Source organism: Chionomys nivalis, chromosome 7 (genome assembly GCF_950005125.1).
Source record: "Chionomys nivalis chromosome 7, mChiNiv1.1, whole genome shotgun sequence".
NCBI classification, from domain to species: Eukaryota; Metazoa; Chordata; class Mammalia; order Rodentia; family Cricetidae; genus Chionomys; species Chionomys nivalis.
Genome location: NC_080092.1, coordinates 51,068,404 through 51,088,311, shown reverse-complemented (window position 1 = coordinate 51,088,311; position 19,908 = coordinate 51,068,404). Strand labels below are relative to the sequence as shown.

The 19,908-nt window shown below is 49.7% G+C and overlaps 1 protein-coding gene across 2 annotated transcripts; it reads left to right on the top strand.

Annotated features, from left to right (window-relative positions):
- Positions 1–305: 305 nt before the first annotated feature.
- Wrap53 (WD repeat containing antisense to TP53) lies at positions 306–19,466 on the top strand. Of its 2 annotated transcripts, none has more exons than XM_057775342.1 (10): positions 306–919; positions 1,039–1,137; positions 1,936–2,047; positions 17,228–17,316; positions 17,521–17,611; positions 17,718–17,850; positions 18,395–18,603; positions 18,747–18,850; positions 18,979–19,113; positions 19,220–19,466. In XM_057775342.1, the coding sequence occupies exons 1-10, from the start codon at positions 522–524 to the stop codon at positions 19,464–19,466; spliced, it is 1,617 nt and encodes a 538-aa protein (XP_057631325.1). In that variant the 5' UTR covers positions 306–521. The 2 variants fall into 2 exon arrangements, with proteins under 2 accessions (XP_057631325.1, XP_057631326.1); XM_057775343.1 differs by having other exon boundaries at positions 18,979–19,108; positions 19,220–19,420.
- The last annotated feature ends 442 nt before the right edge of the window (positions 19,467–19,908 follow it).

Genomic DNA, 19,908 nt, shown 5'->3' with positions numbered 1-19,908 from the left:
TTTGAGGTTGCCTGACTCGACAAGAGAATCAAGAGGGGCAAAAATTGTAGAAACTAAGAAGCACCCTCTGCAGGTCAGGGAGGGTAGGTACCTTAAGAATTACCCCAGCGCACAGTAGGGGGAGCTCGTGCACTTTTCGCCGAGACCGAGAGTGATGACTACAACTCCCAGAAGCCTCTAGCGCTTGAGGGTTGGGCAAACTCGTGCCTTCCCGCCTCGCCTCTCAGAATCTAATCGGGATGCAGAGAGCCAATCGGAAGGTGACCCGACTCCCGCGAGAGCAAGAAGCAGTAGCGGCGCGTAGCGACACCAGGTGCTTTGCTTTCTGCATTGGTTTCTCGGTGTTTTCCCTCAGTTGCGGGGTTCGGCTAACTCTTCCCGGAAGAGAGAGGCAGGCGCGGTGGGTCTGTGCAGTCCTGCGCCCGGATCCCTGGGAACTTTAATGCCATCTGGTCTCAGCAGCTGATAGCCGGTGCAAACAAGGCTTGCCCGGCCCCTGTCCTCCCCGCTTGCTCTACAGAATGAAGACGTCGGAGGAGCGACCGTCAGCTCCCGATAGCATCCCTTCTGACCAGGCCCCAGCTCCGGTGCCCCAAGGTTCCCCTGTGGATAAAAATACAGACTCCGAACTGTTACCACCGCCTTGCAGTGGAGATGAGCAATGCCAGATAGCCACAGATTCTGTAGCTGACTCGGTCGTGTGCCCGGAGCCACAACAAGGGGACTCAGTTCCTTTCTCCTCCGCTCCCTTGGAAGTAGAGTTCAGTTCTCCCTGTGAGTTGAGTCCTCGGATCGAGGAGCAAGAACTTTCTGAAAATGTGAGCCATCCTGTAGAAGAAACGAATCAGCCTGCGTTGGAGTCAGGAGAAGCCGTGGAAGGTGTGTCTGAAGAACCCGGGCCAGTGGACGTGGGGGACACGTAAGTGACTCAGGAATCTGAGGACGTTGGACGTGTGGAAACGACAACCACCAGTCCTCAGCTCCACCTCAGGCCAATTTTGCTCTGACGACCCGTTTGTTTCTCCATGTCCTTTCCAGCTTTTGGAGCTACAACTTCTCACAGGTACCCCGATACCTCACTGGTTCCTGGTCCGAGTTCAGCACCCGCTCCGAGAACTTCCTGAAAGGCTGTAAGTGGTGAGTACATCGGGGCGGGGATATGGCCACCTTCGGGATTTTCATTTTAAAACCCACCCATACTTGGCCCGTCGTGGTGGGACAATCTCAACATCTGGGAAATAGAGGAAGGACTGGGAGTTCGAGGCCTGCCTTGTCTTAAAGTAAAAACAAAAACAAGGGTGGGTGGTGGTGATGCACTTGGGAGGCAGAGGCAGGAGGGTTTTTGAGTTCAAGGTCAGTCTGGTCTACACACGGAGTACAGGACAGCCAGGGCTGCACAGAGAAACCCTGTCTCAGAAAAACATAACAAAACACTAAAAACCCAAACCACAAACTTACCGAGAGGTGCTTAAGAAGTAATAGAATACTGGCGAATACTGAGACTAAGGTTTTTTTCCTTCCTTTGCCCTGTCGATCTTTATTTCCATTTCTGGGACTGTGGATTTAGCCTAGTGTGTCCAACATTCGAGCCTGGACCTCACCACTAAGCTACCTTCTAGTCTTATCATCATCATCATCGTCATCATCATCATTGTCATCATTATTATTTGCTTTATTTTGAGATAGGGCCTTACCAAGTTGCACAAACTGGCCTGGATCTTGAGCTCCTCAGCATTAGCCTCCCGAGTAGCTGGGGTTATAGACGTGTGCCACCACCCTCCGCATGAGCTTTTGACTGGGGGTTATAGACGTGTGCCACCACCCTCTGCATGAGCTTTTGACTGGCGTTTTCTCAAGGGTGTATGTACTCAGGTAGCCCTAGCCCTACATCTGGAAATCAGGTCTGCTCAGTTTTCTAATTTGCTATGTTTTTAGGGCCCCTGACGGTTCCTGTATCTTGACCAATAGTGCTGATAACGTCCTACGGATTTACAACCTGCCCCCGGAACTGTACAGCGAAGGAGAGCCAGTGGAATATGCAGAAATGGTAAGGGGGAGGGCCTGCCTCCACCCCTTTGCCAGCCCTACACACTAGAGCCCTTCCTGCCAATGAAGACGGTGTGTCCACGGGTGACCTGTTCACAGACAGGATGTTCCTTCGCCACGGATGTCATTTAGAGAGAAGTCAGCCCATTTAGTCAGGAGTCTGTGTTTTCTCTGCTCAAGTAATGATTTCTGTGACAGTGTGTGTCTAGGTGGTTATCAAGCGGTTAACCACCTGCTCGGGAGGTGGCTCAGTTGGCACTTGAAGCCTGTGTTCAAGCCCCTGCACTGCATAAACTGGGTGTGTTGGCTTACTCTTGTAATCTCGGCCCTCTGGAGGTGGAGGCAGGAGGATGAATTTGAGGTCATCTTCAATTGCACGGCAAGGCCTAGGCCACTGTGTTTGGGCTGGGCTCTTTCAGAAGTAAATGACAGGTGAAGACTTTGAGACAAGATCTTAATGTTAATGTAGAGAAGGCTGGCCTCAAAGTAGCCATATAGCCGAGGATGGCCTTGAATCCCTGATCTGCTGGCTTCACCTGTAAGTGCTGAGGTTGCAGGGACGTAGCACCGTGTTTGCACGAGGCTGAGGTTGCAGGGACGTAGCACCGTGTTTGCACGAGGCTGAGGTTGCAGGGACGTAGCACCGTGTTTGCACGAGGCTGAGGTTGCAGGGACGTAGCACCGTGTTATCACGAGGCTGAGGTTGCAGGGACGTAGCACTGCGTTTGCATGAGGCCTCATCTCTTTAAGAAACAGGAAAAAAAACTGCTTTGAAGGTAAAAAACAGAAAGTTGAGGGTGACTAGGACATACTGCTTCAGGCTAGGGGTATAGCTCTGTGCCTTTGTATTTACCTAGTATCCAAGAGACCCTTGGTTCAGTTTCCAACGTTGCAGAAGACAGCAAAAACCCTGCAGAAGTGGGGTGTCAGGGGACACTCCTTTAATTCCAACACTCAGGAAGCAGAGTCTGACGAGTCTCTTGTGAGTGTGAGGCCAGCCTGGTCTACAGAGTTCCAGGCTAGCCAGGGGGCTACATAGTAAGACACTGTCTCAAGTCATAAAACAAAAGCAGCCTTGCAGAAGCTAGCACTTTAGAAGTACAGGTTAGGGAGGGGCAGTAGAAATGGAGACTTTCCACTGAGGCCTGAAGATGACGGCTATATGATGTGAAAAAACTTGCAGGAAGAGGCGACAGTAAAACAAAGACCCTAAGCTGGGAAAGCTCCATGTGTTCACAGAACAGAAGGAATGCAGGTGTCGGGGAAGGGGGGTGGGGATGGTTAGGTGACTGGCAGCGTGTAATGTGGGATCTTGGGGGAAGGCCTTTTGGAGTCTGTTTGAGAGTTTCAAAACGATAATGAGTGGACCGGCTGAGCAAGAGTAGCATGGCGTCGAAGGTGTGTGTGTCTTTTGAGGCAGGAGCTTTTTAAAGATTTATTTTTAAATTTGTATGTGTGTATATAACATTTGGAGGTTAGAAGAGGGTATTGGATCCCTGCAGCTGGAGTAATGGCCATCTCAGACTAATGTCCAGTACTCAGGAGTTTGGGGCCAGCCTGGTCTACATAGTGAGTTCCAGGACAGCTAGGGCTACTAAGTGACACCCTGTCTCCAAAAACAAATTCAACAACAACCAACCCCCTCCCCCGAAAGAAAAAAAAGGAACTTAACTTGGGTCCCCTGGAAGAGCAGTATCTACCTGTTCTTTTTGTTTTGTTTTGCTTTGTATTTTGAGACAGGGTTTCTCTGTGTAGCTCTGACTGCCCTGGGACTCGTTCTGTAGACCAGGCTGACCTCGAACTCTCAGAGATCCTCCTGTCTCTGCCTCCCAAGTGCTGGGATTAAAGGGGTGCACAACCACTGTCCAGCCACCTACCCACTCTTAACTCCTAAGACTTCTCTCCAGCCCCGAGAGGAGACATCTAATGCATAGAAGCCAAGGAGTCCTGATAAGTGGTGCTAAGAGGAGCTAGGAGTCTTTAGAGGGTGACCACAGGGAACACAAAGAACCCAGATAAGAGCACTTCCAGACGAGAGATGGAGGCAGAAGTCGGTTAAAATGGGTAAGGGAAAAAGAATGGGCAATTATTTGGAATTGTGCTATGGAAAGGAAGGGAGCCAAGAAATGTCTGATCACTGATCTACATCTCCAAGCCAGGAAATGGATCAGTGATAAGAGGGATGTGGGGCCATGGAAGGGGTTGCTAGGTGGTGGTCGTGTGCCAGGGGTGGCCCTACAGAGAGGGAGGAATAGCTGAGACTGTGTCATTTATAAAGAAAAGATTTATCTGGATGTCCCGGCCAGGGTTTGTAATCCCAGCACTAGGGAGCCTGCCTAGTCTAGTCACATAGTAAGTTCTGGGATAACTAGCACCCTGTCCTCCATTAACAACTAACCCTGTCCCCTGTTAACAACCAGCACCCTGTTCTCCCCCCCCCGTTAACAACCAGCACCCCTTTCCCCCGTTAACAACCAGCACCCTGTTCCCACTGTTAACAACCAGCACCTTTCCCCCGTTAACAACCAGCACCCCGTTTCCTCCCATTAACAACCAGCACCCTGTCCCCCTTAACAAATAGCACACCGCCACCTGTTAACAACCAGCATCCCTTTCCCCCCCATTAACAACCAGCATCCAGTTTCCCCCCATTAACAACCAGCACCCCGTTCCCTGTTAACAGCCAGCACTCCGTTCCCCCCGTTAACAATCAGCACCCCGTTCCCTGTTAACAACTAACTCTGTGCCCACTAACAACTACCACCTCATCCCCCATTAACAACCAGCACCTCATCCCAAACCACTGAAAGAAGGGAAAGATCTCTTTCTAGGCATTGTGTGCACCTGTAATCCCAGCATTTGGGAAGCTGAGGGGAAAGAATTGGGAGTTGAGGGTAACATAGGTTATATTCCAAGACCGTGTTTCACAAAACCAAGGGCTGAGTGGTAGTGCTGGGAAGTTTAAGATTGAAGAGCAGGATTGTAGAAACAGTTTCTTCCACCCCTGTGCCCCTTGTTGAGCCTCTACCACTAAGCTAAACTGTTAATCTCTTCCTTGTACTACACAGCCACAGTCTTATCAGGAGACCCCAAACTCGTGACCTCGTTTAATGCTCTTGAGACAGGGTATACTTTATAAGGCCTTGGCTGGTGTGAAACTGTCTATGTAGATCATATAATATGTATGATATTTTGCCTGTGTGTGTGTGTATACCACATGTGTGCCTGGTGCCTGTGCACACCAGAAGAGCCTTAGAACTAGTTACAGATGCTTGTGGTCTGCCATGCTACTGGGAATCTAACATAGGCCCTGTAGAAGAGCAGACCGTGCTTGGTCACGGAGCCATCTCTGTAGCCCCTTTTTAATATTTTTGAGACAGGGTTTTACTATGGAGCCTTGACTGCCTCTGGATTTTCAGCTTCCCCACCAAGATAAGGTCATATCCCTAGATTGGGGCCTTGAACTGCGTAAGTAGCTGAGGATAACCTTGAACTCCTAATTCTTTTATGCTTATACCCTGCTTGTAAACATAGATTTAAAAAAATAAGAACATTTGTGGGTGCTGGAGAGATGGCTCAGCGGTTAAGAGCACTGGCTGCTCTTCCAGAGGACTTGGGTTCAATTCCCAGCACCCACACGGCAGCTCACAACTGTCTGTAACTCCAGTTCCAGGGTTATGTAAGCAAAACATCAATGCATGTTAAAGAGACAGAGCCAGGCGATGGTAGCACATTTCTTTAATCCCATTTAATCCCAGCACTTGGGAGGCAGAGGCAGGTGGATCTCTGAATTTGAGGCTAGCCTGGTCTACAGAATGAGTTCCAGGACAGCCAGGGCTGTTACACAGAATCCTTGAGGGGGGAGGGAGGAGGAGAAAGGGGGAGAGGCTTCTGGGGACTGTCGTATTTCTACTTTGTATCTTGTCATAGTTCTGAGATTCCGGGCAGGAGCTACTGTATCTGCCTAAGTGGGTTGTGGGAGATTGAACTAAGGTCTTTACCCCTGAACAGCCCCCAGACCATTTCTCCACCCTATAAATAGGTTTCTGATGAAACTGAATGGATAATTGTAAAAATAGAGGAGTTGAACTTGATGGTTAGAGATGGTAGTACCACTTTGGTGACACAGCCCACTCGTGGCAGATACCAGCTGAGGGGAATGGCTCTAGTTGCTGAGGAAGCAGATCCCCGGCACAGGACAGGCCCACATTGCTTCTTTCAGCAGTTGTTTGTCCAGTGCTTTTGTTCTTCTGGTTTCTGTTTGTACGGTACATGTTAGGTAGGCACTTGACCACAGAGCTGCAGCCCTGGCCCTCCTCTTCATGTTTTCTGTTGTGTGGTTGTTTTTGTTGTTCAGTTTCAGAGACATTTGAGTTGCGCACATTGATGTTAGCTACACGGCGAGAGGGGTTGCAGAGAGCATGAAGAGGCTCAGGGATCTCTCTCGTGCAGGGTCTGACCAGGCTCTGAAAGCCAGCAGCAGAGAAGGGAGAATCACCTCCTCTCAGCCTTGTGGTGGCTCACAGGGACTTAGTCTTCATTTTGTGGTTAGTGTCTCATTGCATCTCTCAGACTGGACTCAAAGCTGGGCATGGTGGCAGAGACAGGTGGATCTCTGTGAGTTTAAGGCCATCCTGGTCTACAAAGCAAGTTCTAGTACAGCCAAGGTTATACAAAGAAACTCTGTCTTGGAAACAAAAAAACAAATCAAACAAAACAAAACAAAAAATCTGGACTCCGGTCTTTCTGCTTTGGACTCCTCAGTGACAGCGGCTGCAGTCATGTGTCACTCTGCCTGCCGGGGTCAGTGCACTTTTGTTGAACATTCTGTGAACAGCATATTTTATGTCCTGAGGAATAGTCAGGCATAAAACAGGCAAAAGTTCCTGTCCTTAGGAAGCTTATGTTTTGTGGGAAGAAATAAGTATGAGCCAGGCAGTGGTGCATGCATACCTTTAATCCCAGCACTCAGGAGGCAGAGGCAAGCAGATCTCCGTGAGTTCGAGGCCAGCCTGGTCTACAGGAGCTAGTTCCAGGACAGAAAGAAATAGGTATGAAAGAGGCAGCAAAGTAAAATGTTCCCTGATAGATGCCACAGAGAAAGTAGAGCAGGGAAGAGCAGCTGGATCCAGCTACAGCGTTAAACCGGGTGATTAGGCCCCGCGTAGTGGTGCACATCTTTATTTATTGATTTATTTTTGTAATGTACATGGTGTTTTGCCTGCATGTACGTCTTTGCCATTTGCATATCTAGTGCTCACAGGTGCCAGAAGAGGACACCAGATCCCTTGGGACCGGAGTTACAGATGGTTGTAAGCCACCACATGGGAGGTGGGAATTGAACCCCAGTTCTCTGGAGGAGAACACATGCGTGCTCTTGCCTGCTGAGCCACTTCTCCAGCCCCGCACACTCCTTGGATGCCAGCACAGAAGGCAGAGGCAGGTGTATCTCTGAGTTCAAGCCAGCCAGGGCTACACGGTGAGGCTTTGTTTAAGACAGCAATGAAAAGATTACTTGAGGAAGACCTTGCTATTAAGGTGACAGACACCTGAGCAGAGACCTGAAGAAATACAGGGGTGAGTGACGGTGGTTTGGAAGAGGACAGTGAATTCATATTTCCTGTGGAAATGAAAGTTCAAGAGTGAGAGTACGGAGGGTTGGAGAGATGACGGCTCAGTAGTTAAGAGCACTGGCTCTTCTTCCAGAGGACTCAGGTTCAATTCCCCAAACTCCCATGGCAGCTCACACTAGTCTACACACTCTGATTTGAGGGGATCCGATGCCCTTTTCTGGCCTTCCTTTGTGGGTACCAGGCACGTGTGGTGCAGAGACATACAGGCAGCCAAAAAAACTCATGTACTTTTCCATTTTTTTTCTCCCCCGAGACAGGGTTTGTCTTTGTAGTCTTGGCTGTCCTGGAATTCTCTGTAGAACAGGCTGACCTTGAACTCACAAAGCTCTGCCTGACTCTGCCTCCCGAGTGGTGGGATTAAACATCTTTAAAAAGATTATAGGCCAGTGAGAGGACCCAGGAGGTCAGAGTGCTTGCTGAGCAATCCTAACACCCGAGTTCAATTCATGCAGCCCATGGTGCAGAGAGAGCTGACCCCTAAAAGTTGTCCTCTGAGCTCCACACATGCACTGTGGTGCATGTGTATCCATGCTCATACATACACGATACACACAGAGCAGCAATAATAAAGATAGCAGAAGAATCTGTAGGAAGCAAATGCAGAACCAGGTGGGTAGGTTGCAGAGAATAAGAAAGAAAAGGAAGCCAGCCATGGTGGCATGTGCCTTAAACCTAGGGCTTGGGAGGCAGAAGCTAGCCTGGTCTATATAGTGAGTTCTGGGTCATCCAGGGCTGCACAGGGAGGCTCTTTGCCTCCAAAAAAATAGGGGAGAATGGAGATGTGGGTTGATATCAAGAACTGGAGGGTGTGAAGAGGACAGGGATTTATCCACTCGGTAGACTGTTTGCCTGGCACACAAAGCCCTGGGTTTGGTCCCCAGCATTTCATGAAATGGATGTGGTGATTCATATCTGTGACCCCAGCATTAGGGATGGAGGCAGGAGGATCAGAAGGCCAAGTTCACCCTTGTCTAAATAGTGAATTATGGCCTACCTCCAGCTTAAAAGTGAAAAAACAAAAAACCCAAAACCAAAACAAACAAAAAAGCAACCCGTAGGAAGGCTGAGTCTCCAGGTGAAGTATATACCGAGGAAGGGAGTGAACCGGAAAGCCATTGCAGCTCAAGAGGGCATGGGATAACCAGGACCTGGCAAGTTCTGGAGGGTGAATGGGGTTCCAAGAAGAAGAAAAGAAGGGTGATTTTAGATTCTAGAGTATGACTATTGGAAATCCTTAGCTAAGTAAGGATTTGGGGGAGCTGACAGAGTAATTTAAGACAGATTCAGGAATACAGAATAGCATGTGTGCCAATGTAATGCTAGGTAAGCCGGAAGACAGGCTTCTCTAGTGCCTGGGGATAGGGATATGTTTGTGCTTGTCTTTTGTTTCTGTGTCCGTTTTTTTTTTGTTTGTTTGTTTTGTTTTGTTTTTTTCAACACAGGGTTTCTTTGTATGTGCCTCACTGTCCTGAAACTTACTTTATACACTAGGCTGGCCTTGAACTCACAGAGATCCACCTGCCTTTGCCTCCAGAATGCTGGGATTAAAGGCATATATTACCATGCCTGGCTTTTTTTTTTTTTTATTAAGATTTGTTTTTTATTTACTTTTCTTTTTTCTTTCTCTCTTTTTTTTTTTGGTTTTTCGAGACAGGGTTTCTCTGTAGCTTTGGTGCCTCTCCCGGAACTAGCTCTTGTAGAACAGGCTGGCCTCGAACTCCCAGAGATCCGCCTGCCTCTGCCTCCCGAGTGCTGGGATTAAAGGCGTGCGCCACCACCGCCCGGCTCTTTCTCTTTTTTTTGTCTATTTCTGTATGTGTGAGTGCAGGTACCCACAGAGGCCAGGAGAGGGTGTTGGATCCCTGGAACTGCCTGGCATGGGATTGGGAACAGAGCTTAGGCCTTCTGCAAGAGAGCAGTGGATGCTCTTAACCGCTCAACCATCTCCCAGCCCTGTTTGTTTTGAGTCAGTCTCCATGTATCCCTGGCTGGCCTGGGACTCTGTGTACCAAGTCAGGCAGAGGTGTCAGTCATGTGCTGAGATTGCTTGGGACATCTTGACTGACGAATGTTCCTGTGAGTCTTCATGGCTTCCAGAAAGAAGGGTGGCCTGGTGCTAAATGGCTACCTAGATCAGAGGCTACAGATAGGTGAGTTCAGGGAGGAGGTAAAAAGCCCTGGTTCCTAGGCAGACACTGGGGGAGTCTGAAGACCAGAGGCTTTGGTATAGTAGAGAGGCTGCATCAGGCGGGGTTGGTTAGATGCTGGGATATAAGGGCTTGGTTATGGAGAAACAAGGACACTGAGGTGTGGTTAGTTTTCTCCTTGCTGTGACAATATCTTACAGAGCAACTGAAGGAAGAGTTGCTTTTGGTCACAGTTTGAGGGTATAGTCCATCACTGCAGGGAAGTCATGGCATTGGTCCCCTGTCATCAGTCAGGAAGCACGGAGGTGTGGGAAACTGGTACTCCACCCTTTTATCCTTTTTATCCAGCCCAGGAGGACCCAAGCCCATAGAGTGGAACCTCTGCTGTTGAGGGTGGGTCCTGCTATATCAGGTAATCCAGTCCAGAAATCTCCTCATAGACCTGACAGGTTTATCTCATAGGTGATTCTAGGTCCTGGCACGTTGATAATCAGCGTTAACTATCACGGTAGAGGCCCTCCGCGTGCCATCCTGGTAACACATCACCAGAATTGTTGGGTCACCAGAATTCACATAAAGATAGAAGGAGTGAACCAACTTCACAAATTTGTCCTCTGGCTGACGTGTGTGCACTGTGACATATTGTGTGCACGCTCACACACAGTAATAAACATTGAAAACTATTGGCCATCACAACCCCCTGGGAGTGGAACTGCTTGCCTACCATGCTTGGGGCCTTATGTACACGCATACAGAGACATGGGAAGGAGAGAGAATAGAGGATGAGATCCTACAGTGGTGGCTCATGCCTAAAAATCTCAGCACTTGGGAGGCTGGGGCAGAAGGGTTGGTGTGAGTTCAAGGCCAGCTGTGTAGTGAACTTTAAGCCGTTCTGAGCTATAGAATGAGACCTTGCCTCAAAACAGAGAACCACCATTGCCTGCCACTTTATAGAACTCAGCCCTTGAACTTTATTGCCATTGTTTCTGAAAGCTGTGTCCAAGTACTGGAGCCAGTTATGTGCTTGTAACTCTGTAGTACATGGTTTTCTTTCCTGCTTTTTCCTTTTCTTTTCTTTTTTTTTTAATTTATTTATTTATTATGCATACAATGTTCTATTAACATATACACACCAGAAGAGGCACCAGATCTCATTACAGATGGTTGTGAGCCCCCATGTGGTTGCTGGGAATTGAACTCAGGACCTCTAGAAGAGCAGCTAGTGCTCTTAACCTCTGAGCCATCTCTCCAGCTCCGCTCCTTGCTTTTTCCTTTTTAACAATAATGTACTTACTAAATGTTTCTCACAGTGGTCCAGGCTCCCTAGTTCCTGTGTCTAATGGCGTTTGTTGAGTGCTTTTGGTAGGTTTTGTTGAAAAAACCAAAACAAAACCCTTTTCTTCCCTTTTGGGCATTTGGGTTTGTATATTATTTTCGTAGCACACATTATTCTACAGATTGCCAGCTGGTGTGGTGGCCAGTGCCCGTGTAGTCTACAGTCAGGAGGTTGAGGCAGGAGGATTGAGAGGTCAGAGCAGCCTGACTGTGCAGCGCTGTTTCCAGCGGCTTCCCCCTGGTGCTTTAAGTAAATGGTCTTTTCCTTCCTTCCTCTCTCCCTTTGTTTTCCTCTCCTCTTCCCCCTCTTTGCTTGTTTGTTTTCTGTGGTTTTGTTTTGTTTTGAGACAAGTTCTCACTTTGTAACCCTGACTGGCATGGACCTCAGAGGTGGACCTGCCTCTGCCTCCCTAGTGCTGTGGTAAAGACAGACTTGTCTCATCCAGCAGAAAAGCAGAGTCAGGTTCCTCCATGAGACTTTTGTTTGTTTTTCAAGATAGGCTTTACTCTGTAGCTTTGGAACCTGTCCTGGAACTAGCTCTTGTAGGCCAGGCTGGCCTCGAATTTACAGAGATCCGCCTGTCTCGGCAAAACACTTTAGCTCAACAGTCTACACATGTCTCTGTGTAGGTATTTCTCTGTATATTAATGGTTTATGATACAGAAATTGTTTTCAAAATTTTCTTACATCATTACTTTCTTGCTTTTAGCAATATGTGGGTGAAATTGGTCTATTGCAACCTCATTTTTTAAAAGTATTCTCTCTGGCTTTTTCCCCCTACCCCAGTTTTGGGGTTCAAACCCTTGCTTGGTTTTTTTTTAATTTTTATTTTTATTTTTCGAGACAGGGTTTCTCCGTAGCTTTTGGTTCCTGTCCTGGAACTAGCTCTAGTAGACCAGGCTGGCCTCGAACTCACAGAGATCCGCCTGCCTCTGCCTCCCGAGTGCTGGGATTAAAGGCGTGCGCCACCACCGCCCGGCCCTTGCTTGGTTTTTATACATGTTTGTTATCCAGAGCTGTGTCGCCACCTCCGACACCTTTTTTCAGACTGAGTCTTAGTATCCCAGACTGACCCTGATTGAAGCCTTGCTCTTCCTTCCTCAGCCGCCCACATGTGGAATTACAGGCGTGTGCTGTTAGCTCTAGCTGAGTCCTCTCACTTATCATGTCTGAGAATACACTGCTTGCCTCGTGTATGAACACAGTTTGGGAGACAGTTGGTCCTCTGTCCATGCTTCTGGCATCTGTATATCCGCAGGATGGGGGAAGGCTGCGGCTGGGTGTAAAAATAAATAGATAAATAAATAATAAACAGAACCCAGGGGGTCTGTCCTGAACATGTGTGGAACTTTTCTTCCCTTGTTGCTACACTTCCTACGCCGCCCTACGGGACAGCAACTCTCAGTGCATCATTTACATTTTATTAGTAATGAAAAGTGACCTAGAGATTGACACATCTGAGAGGGGGTAAGCTCTGCAGATCCTGCAGCATACACACGGTCTGTACGACTGACCACACAGCTTTGGTGTTGTGGGGGAGGGTCCTGGCATCAGCGCCTCTTGGGTACTGAGAGATGACTGAATTCCTGTGTACCTGTGTGAAATAGCTCCCCTCCCTATGTAGTGTCCCCTCTTACTGTCTCCATCTTTTCACAGAGCTTTCTAGAACTCCCACTTGTTCTCGCTGCTACTCTGGCCCTCTCCAGAGACCTTGCATCTTTCACACCCTTTTCAGATTGGGGGTGGAGGTGTCCTCATCCCCCAGGGCCAGAGCTAGGCGATTGTTCTTTTATCCTTGCAAAGTCTGTTCTGATTCTACTTCAGAGGATGTTGGCTTCATAGCCTCTCTGTGTCTCATAAGTCCTCCACCATCTCTGTGGCCTTAGCGATCCAAGCCAGAAGCCGGGGGGTCTCATCCTGTAATCTCCTTCCTACCGCGCCACATCGTTACATTACCAGGTCTCATTAAGCCTGTCTAATCTTTCTAATCGCCCTCTTCACTCCTTAATTCACGATCTAATTATTTTGGGTGTTATGTCACTGCAACAGTGTTGCTGTCTCCATCTGCTCATGAAAACATTACTTACTGGGGCTGGAGAGGTCACGGGGTGGTTAAGAGTGATCCTGCCCAGGATCTGGGTTCAGTTCTCAGCACCCACATAATGGCTCCTAACCACCCGTGACTCCAGTTCCAGGGGATCAGACGCCCTCTTCTGACCTTGAGCGCTCTAGGCACACAGGTGGCATGCATACACGCATGCAGGCAGAGCACTCATACATGTAAAATGAAAGTAAACAAATGAGCAAATCCTTTGCCTGTGATCTTGCCCTGGATGTTGAGAGGACTCTCGCGCTTTTCGGGATGGCACTGAGGAGCCTGGAGGGCTTGGGAACGTGAAGCAGGGAGGGTGCAGCAGAAGAAGCAGCACCTAGGACCTGGAGGGATTCGATTCTACCCGGGGAGTCAGTCACAGGGGAGGAGAAGGAATAACAGTAAAAACAAAGACTAGTTCTGGAAAGCCTGTGGCTCAGAACATATGGAGTTGCTCTCTCATGAGAGTCAAAGCAGTGGATATTGTGATTTTTTTTTTTAAGGAAGTGGGCTGAGATGAGCCTTGATAGCTGAGGTGATGGAGTCTTCATAAGGGAAAGGGCTACATGAAATCTCTGAAACATCTTAGCTGGAGAGCGATACTGTGCAGATCCCCAGCTCACTAAGGTCTCCATGGGTGGTCTGAGAGCACTCAGGCTGTTGCAGAGGTGCCACCAAGGAGGCAGTGGCTTGTCATGGCTATCAGGAGAGGATGGAGGGGAGAAAACAGATTCCAGGGAGCCCTGGAGGGGAATTGGCAAACCCTTGTGTTGGGACAGAGCTGGAGTAGAAAGGATGACAGTTGAGGATGGGTTTTGTTCTAGTTCGTTTTTCTGCTGTGATTGAGACCAAAGAGCGACACTGCCTCCTTCCTGGCTGTTCCCAAGCTTATGGTCAGCTGTCTTATATGTTCTAGGCTCACCACCTACAGCAGGCTGCACCCTCCTACATCAACCAGAAAATGCCCACAGGCCTACAGTACCTACAGGGCATCTGTGAAATTCCTCAGTTGAGGTTGACTCTAGAGTTCCGGCAGGTTGACAGCTGGAGCAGCTGTAATAGGAGCGCAGAGTGGACTTTCAAGCCTGTGTGGGGCTCCGGAGCAGAGTCTGAGGTGCCTGTGGGATGTGAGTGGAGCTGTACCCCAGCTGGTCAGCTGTAGGATTCAGGCGATGGGGTAGGAGATGAAGTTGTGGTTGGTGACGTCAGCAAGTATCTTACGAAGTATCCGTGTCCATAGTGTGTAAACACTGTGTAAACTGTGGATAAGAGAATAACCTAGCAGAAAAAAAGGCAAAAATAACGGCACGATGGGCCTAAATACAGAGAAGATGAAGCCACGTGTGGGGCTCATGGCTGTAACTCCAGAGCTTGGGAAACAAAGATAGAGACACAGTAGTTCAAGGCCAACCTTGACAGCCGCGTAGTGAGTTTGAGGCCAGCCTGGACTAAGTGAAACCCTATATAGACAAAAATAAAAAATAACAGGGCAAACGGTCTCACCTTCACCCTACAACTGTTCGGTATGGATGGAAATACCAAGTTATGCCGTGACGAAACACCATTTCACAGCCAGCAAGCAGAACAGTTTAGCCAAAGGCTGACCGGCCTCCAGCAGTGAGAGTTGCCTGTTTTTTTCCAGAGCGCTCAGCTCTCTACTCTCAGCAGCTACATCTAAAAGTGCCTGGCGTTCTTTATCTTCCTGGCATTGCCTGTATTGTTTGTTTTTGTAGTGGTGAGGATCACAGCCAGGACTTTGAGCTACACTCCAGCACAGTACTAAAACTGTCAACTTAAAATTATTTGTTTTTATTGCTGTTGTTTATTAGCGTGTGTGTGATGCATAGGCATGGGTACAGGTGTGCTTTGGCCTTCATGAGAATCAGGTGACAGGTTTGTGCTCTCTTTCTTTTCCGTCAAGATAGGGTTTTTCTGTGTAACTTTGGAGTCTATCTTGGAACTCGCTCTATAGACCAGGCTGGCTTGAACTCAGAGATCTGCCTGTCTCTGCCTCCCGAATGCTGGGGTTAAAGGTGTGCGCCACCACCGCCTGGCTCCTCTCCTGTCTTTACATGGGTTCCAGAGATCAAACTACAGTTGCCAAGTTTGCACCGCACATACCTTTGCCCACTGAGCCGACTCAACACCCTCACCCCTATTTTTCTTTGTTTTTTTGTTTTGTTTTGTTTTTGAGTCAGACTTTCGAGTAGCCCTGGCTGACTTTAAACTTCTTATCCTCCTGCCTATCTCTGGAGTGCTGAGATTCTGGGGTTCCAGGCATGAGCCATTTATGCCTGGTTTAAGCCCAGCGTTTTGTGCATGCTAGGCAAGCAACCCGCCTGCTCAGCCACACCCCAGCCCCTGTGTTCCAGCTTTTGAGGCAGTGTCTAAAAATATATATTTATTTCATCTGCATTGATTTTATTTATTTAGTTTTAATTTTTCCCCCCTGAAACAGGGTTTCTCTGTGTAATAGCTTTGACTCTCCTGGAACTTGCTTTGTAGACAAGGCTGACCTTGAACTCACAGAGATCCCCTAGCCTCTTGCATTGATCTTTGTCTGAGGTATGCCTGGTGTACGTGTGTGAGGGTATCAGATCTTGGAGATAGAGACAGTTGTTAGCTGCTGTGTGGGTTCTGAGAATTGAACCTGAGCCCCCTGGAAGAGCAGCCAGGGCTCTGAACCACTGAGCCATTTCTCCAGCCCCCCCTTTTTTAAAAAATTTATAATTTTTGCCAGGCATGGTGGCCTGTACCTTTAATCCCAGCAATCCAGAGGCAATGGCAGGTGGATCTCTGTGAGTTAGAGGCTAGCCTGGTCTACAGAGTGAGTTCTAGGACAGGCTCTGAAGCTACACAAAAACCCAGTCTGGAAGAACAAAAGAAGAAGAAGGCTGGCCTTGATCCACGTGATAAAAGGCTTTTATCCACTAAGCCATCTTGCCAGTCCTGACCTGGAATTCTTTAAGTAGTCCAAGTTGGCCTTGAACGCACAGGGACTCCTGTCTCTTTTCAAGTGCTGGGATTACAGGCAAGAGACACCACACTCTGACCTTTTCTTCAGCTAGATAGAAAGGCTATGGCATTTGTGGTAGTAAAGATCAAACCTGGGGCCTGACGCCTGCCAGGCAAGCATTCTCCCACTGAGGTGGGTCCGTGGCCCTCATTTTGCTGGTAAATGTTTGTACATTTCCTGGGGATGGAACCTGGTTGGTAGAACACGTGCATGAAGCCCTGGGTGCCTTCCCCAGCAACCCGGTCCCCTGGAGGTGCCAGCAGGGAGCTCAGAAGTTCGAGGCCCATTTGGGATCTGGGAAACCCTGTCTGGGGGGCACAGATCTAAGATCTGAGTTAGATTTCCAGGACTCCCATGTGGGAAAGGGAGGGTGTTGTTGTTCCCTGACTTCCACATGTGTGCAGCGTGATGCACACACAGTAGTTGAAAAAGTCTTTGCTGCTGAGCTAAATCCTAAGGCCTGATAATCTTTTTAAAGGGTTAAATGGCATAGAACCTGCTTGGTTCTTTGTCTCTAGATTAGGGTATTATTTGTGTCTTGTGTAAGTCTTTAAAAAAATTTTATGGCCTGGAGGTGATGGTGCAAGCCTTTAATCTCAGCATTTGGGAGGCAGAGGCAGGTGGATCTCGGTGAGTTCGAGGCTAGCCTAGTCTACAGAGCAAGTTCCAGGACAGCCTGGGCTACCCAGAGAAACCCTGTCTCGAAAAAAAAAAAACAGACCAAAAAAAAAAGCAAACGACTATGACTCTACTGAGATTGACTGCGTTTGGTGGCCCTAGCTGACATCAGAGCCTGCTGCGTTACAAGCTTGGACAGTAAAGACTGCTCATTGTGCCATCTGCTTCCTTCTCCCTCGGGAGTCCTCCACTGAGTCACAACACCCCCTGGGGGAGGGGCCCAAGCTTTCACCTGTTTTCCTCTGCCAGTGACCCCAGCATTCCCACATCTCTGTCCAGGTTCCTGTCCTTCGAATGGCAGAGGGTGACACCATCTATGATTACTGCTGGTATTCTCAGATGTCCTCCGCCCAGCCAGACACCTCCTAGTAAGTGATGCACGTGATGTCCATCATGTGCCCCTCATCATGCGTTCCCATCATCTCCTTACCCAGCCCACATACCCAGGTTCAAGGAGGCCTCTCCTTAGGCTGCCAGGGCTACCGGGAGGGCGGGGGAAGGTGCTCAGCGTGCCCTCCTGATGGAAGCTGAGAGGGCTGGGTGCCAGGCCTCAGTGTCCGTGTTTCTCTCAGTGTGGCCAGCAGCAGTCGGGAGAACCCGATTCACATCTGGGACGCATTCACTGGAGAACTCCGGGCTTCCTTCCGCGCCTACAACCACCTGGTACCGACTTCCCTGCTCAGCCCCAGTGCTCACTGTAACCCCGCCTTCCTTTTCGGAAGGCAGCTGAAGCTCCGCAGGCCTGTTTGCAGCCCTCTCCTGCCCCTAGGACGAGCTGACAGCTGCCCACTCACTCTGCTTCTCGCCGGATGGTTCCCAACTCTTCTGTGGCTTCAACCGGACGGTGCGAGTCTTCTCCACGTCCAGGCCTGGTAGAGACTGCGAGGTGCGAGCCACGTTTGGTAAGCCTCTGAGGGGCAGGAGATGGAAGAGTGGCACCTGCGAGGGGACTTTGTGGGATTTCTCATGCTCCGTCCTTGCCAGCTGCAGAGGAGACACCCACTCTGGGCATGGAGGAAGTTCTCCCACGGTCAGCCAGTTGGCTAGAAAGCTGGGTTAACTCCTAACCCATCCGTGCCTGTCAAATGCGTACTTGGTGCTCTCAAAACCTTGCTAATAGCTAGAAATTATTTTTATTTTATTCTTTTTTTTTTTCAGTGCCTGGGATTGAACCCAGGGTCTTGTGTTAGGCAAGCGCTGTGCCACTAAACTTTACGGAACCGAAGGAGGAGGGAGTCCATTTCCTGTAGACCTGTAGCTCTCCAGGCCTTCCAGGAGAAAGTGGGAGAGAAGCGGGGAGAAGGGGCCTGAGTGATCTGGGAAGCATCAGAGAACTTCAGATGTGACAGACAGGGTGGGGGATGAGTCCCTCCTGCATGTCAGCGTTGTGGGTACAGAGGTCCCGCAAACTGCCCTGTGCTAACTGCTGTCTTGTTTCCTCTCCAGCCAAAAAGCAGGGCCAGAGTGGCATCATCTCCTGTCTAGCCTTCAGCCCCTCCCAGCCCCTTTATGCCTGTGGCTCCTATGGCCGGACCATAGGCCTGTATGCCAGGGATGATGGTTCTCCTCTCGCCTTGCTGGGAGGCCACCAAGCGGGTGTCACCCACCTTTGCTTTCACCCCGATGGCAACCTCTTCTTCTCAGGAGCCCGAAAGGTATTGGTCAGAGCCCAAAGCCTATGGCTTGGCAGGAACCAGTTTAGGGACTCAGGGAGGCTGAGTTGGAGGCAGGGGAGAGAGAGAATGAGAGAATCGGTGGGGGAGGAGAGGGGCACACTTTTGATCCCTGTTGTCTTCAGGATGCTGAACTTCTGTGCTGGGATCTGCGGCAGCCTGGCTATGTCCTGTGGTCTTTGAGTCGGGAAGTGGGCACCAATCAGCGCATCTACTTTGATGTGGACCCGTAAGTGGCTGTGGCTCCTTCCAGGTTCAAGGATGTCGGACAGTCTGGCTGCATCCTAGGCCCCAGGGTAGGAATGGCTTCTACCCCCAGAGTGATGCATCTACCCACAAGCTTCCCTTCCTTTCCAGGAGTGGGCAGTTCCTAGTGAGTGGCAACACCAATGGAGATGTATCTGTGTGGGACATCCGAGCAGCTTCCAGCGACTGCAGGCTGGAGTCTGTGATGACTTTTCTGCCCCAGAAGGACTGCACCAATGGAGTGAGGTCCTCAGTTCACTGAAGGAGCTGGGGTTGGGGAGGAAGGTGGATCCCCCACCCCACGTAGTATCACCCTGACCTCGGTACTGACAGATTGTTCTCTCTCCTCCAGCCTTCACCCCAGCTTGCCTCTGCTGGCTACTGCTTCTGGCCAGCGCATGTTTCCGGAGCCCACCAGTAGTGGGGATGAAGGCGAGCCGGAGCTGGATCTTCCCCTGCTGTCTCTATGCCACGCCCATCCTGAATGGCGGCTTCAGCTCTGGTGGTGTGGAGGGGGACCAGACCCCAGTAGCCCTGATGACCACCAAGATGAGAAGGGACAAGGAAGGACAGAGGGCTGTGGGGATGAGTTAATATAAAGATTTTGTATGATGCTGGAGTCATTGTGTGTCTGTTTGGGGTGGCACGTGACTGGCGGGTGTTTGGAGGGAGCGTCAGTAGGTTCCTTTGTCCAGCATCTGTGGGGTCTGGCATATTGTTCCCAAAACCAGGGGTTGAGAGGTGGGACCAGGCAGGAGCCAATGAGGTGCTGAGCATGGTGTGAAGTCAAGCAGGTGGGGGTGGGGCCTCATGCCATTGACTAGATGGTTGCTAGGCAACTTGGTAAACTGAGGAGCAAACCTGTTTGAAATCTCACTCCTGAGGTGGCTCCACCGGGGGTCAGGGTGAGCTGGCCTGAGCAGGGGCGGCGGGAGCTCGGTGGCAGACTGTTGAGTGTGACTGTGAGAGACTAAGCAGACAGTGACAGCCAAGTCAGCGCTGATGGCTGCACACTGCACTGTTTACCGTCCTCCAGCTGCA

Bases quoted from the DNA above. Each gene is read 5' to 3' on its own strand.
- Wrap53 (XM_057775342.1), top strand. From the start codon at position 522: ATGAAGACGTCGGAGGAGCGACCGTCAGCTCCCGATAGCATCCCTTCT. The intron at 1,138-1,935 runs GTGAGTACATCG...CTATGTTTTTAG, and splicing joins TTCCTGAAAGGCTGTAAGTG to GGCCCCTGACGGTTCCTGTA. The intron at 17,851-18,394 runs GTAAGCCTCTGA...TTTCCTCTCCAG, and splicing joins CGAGGTGCGAGCCACGTTTG to CCAAAAAGCAGGGCCAGAGT.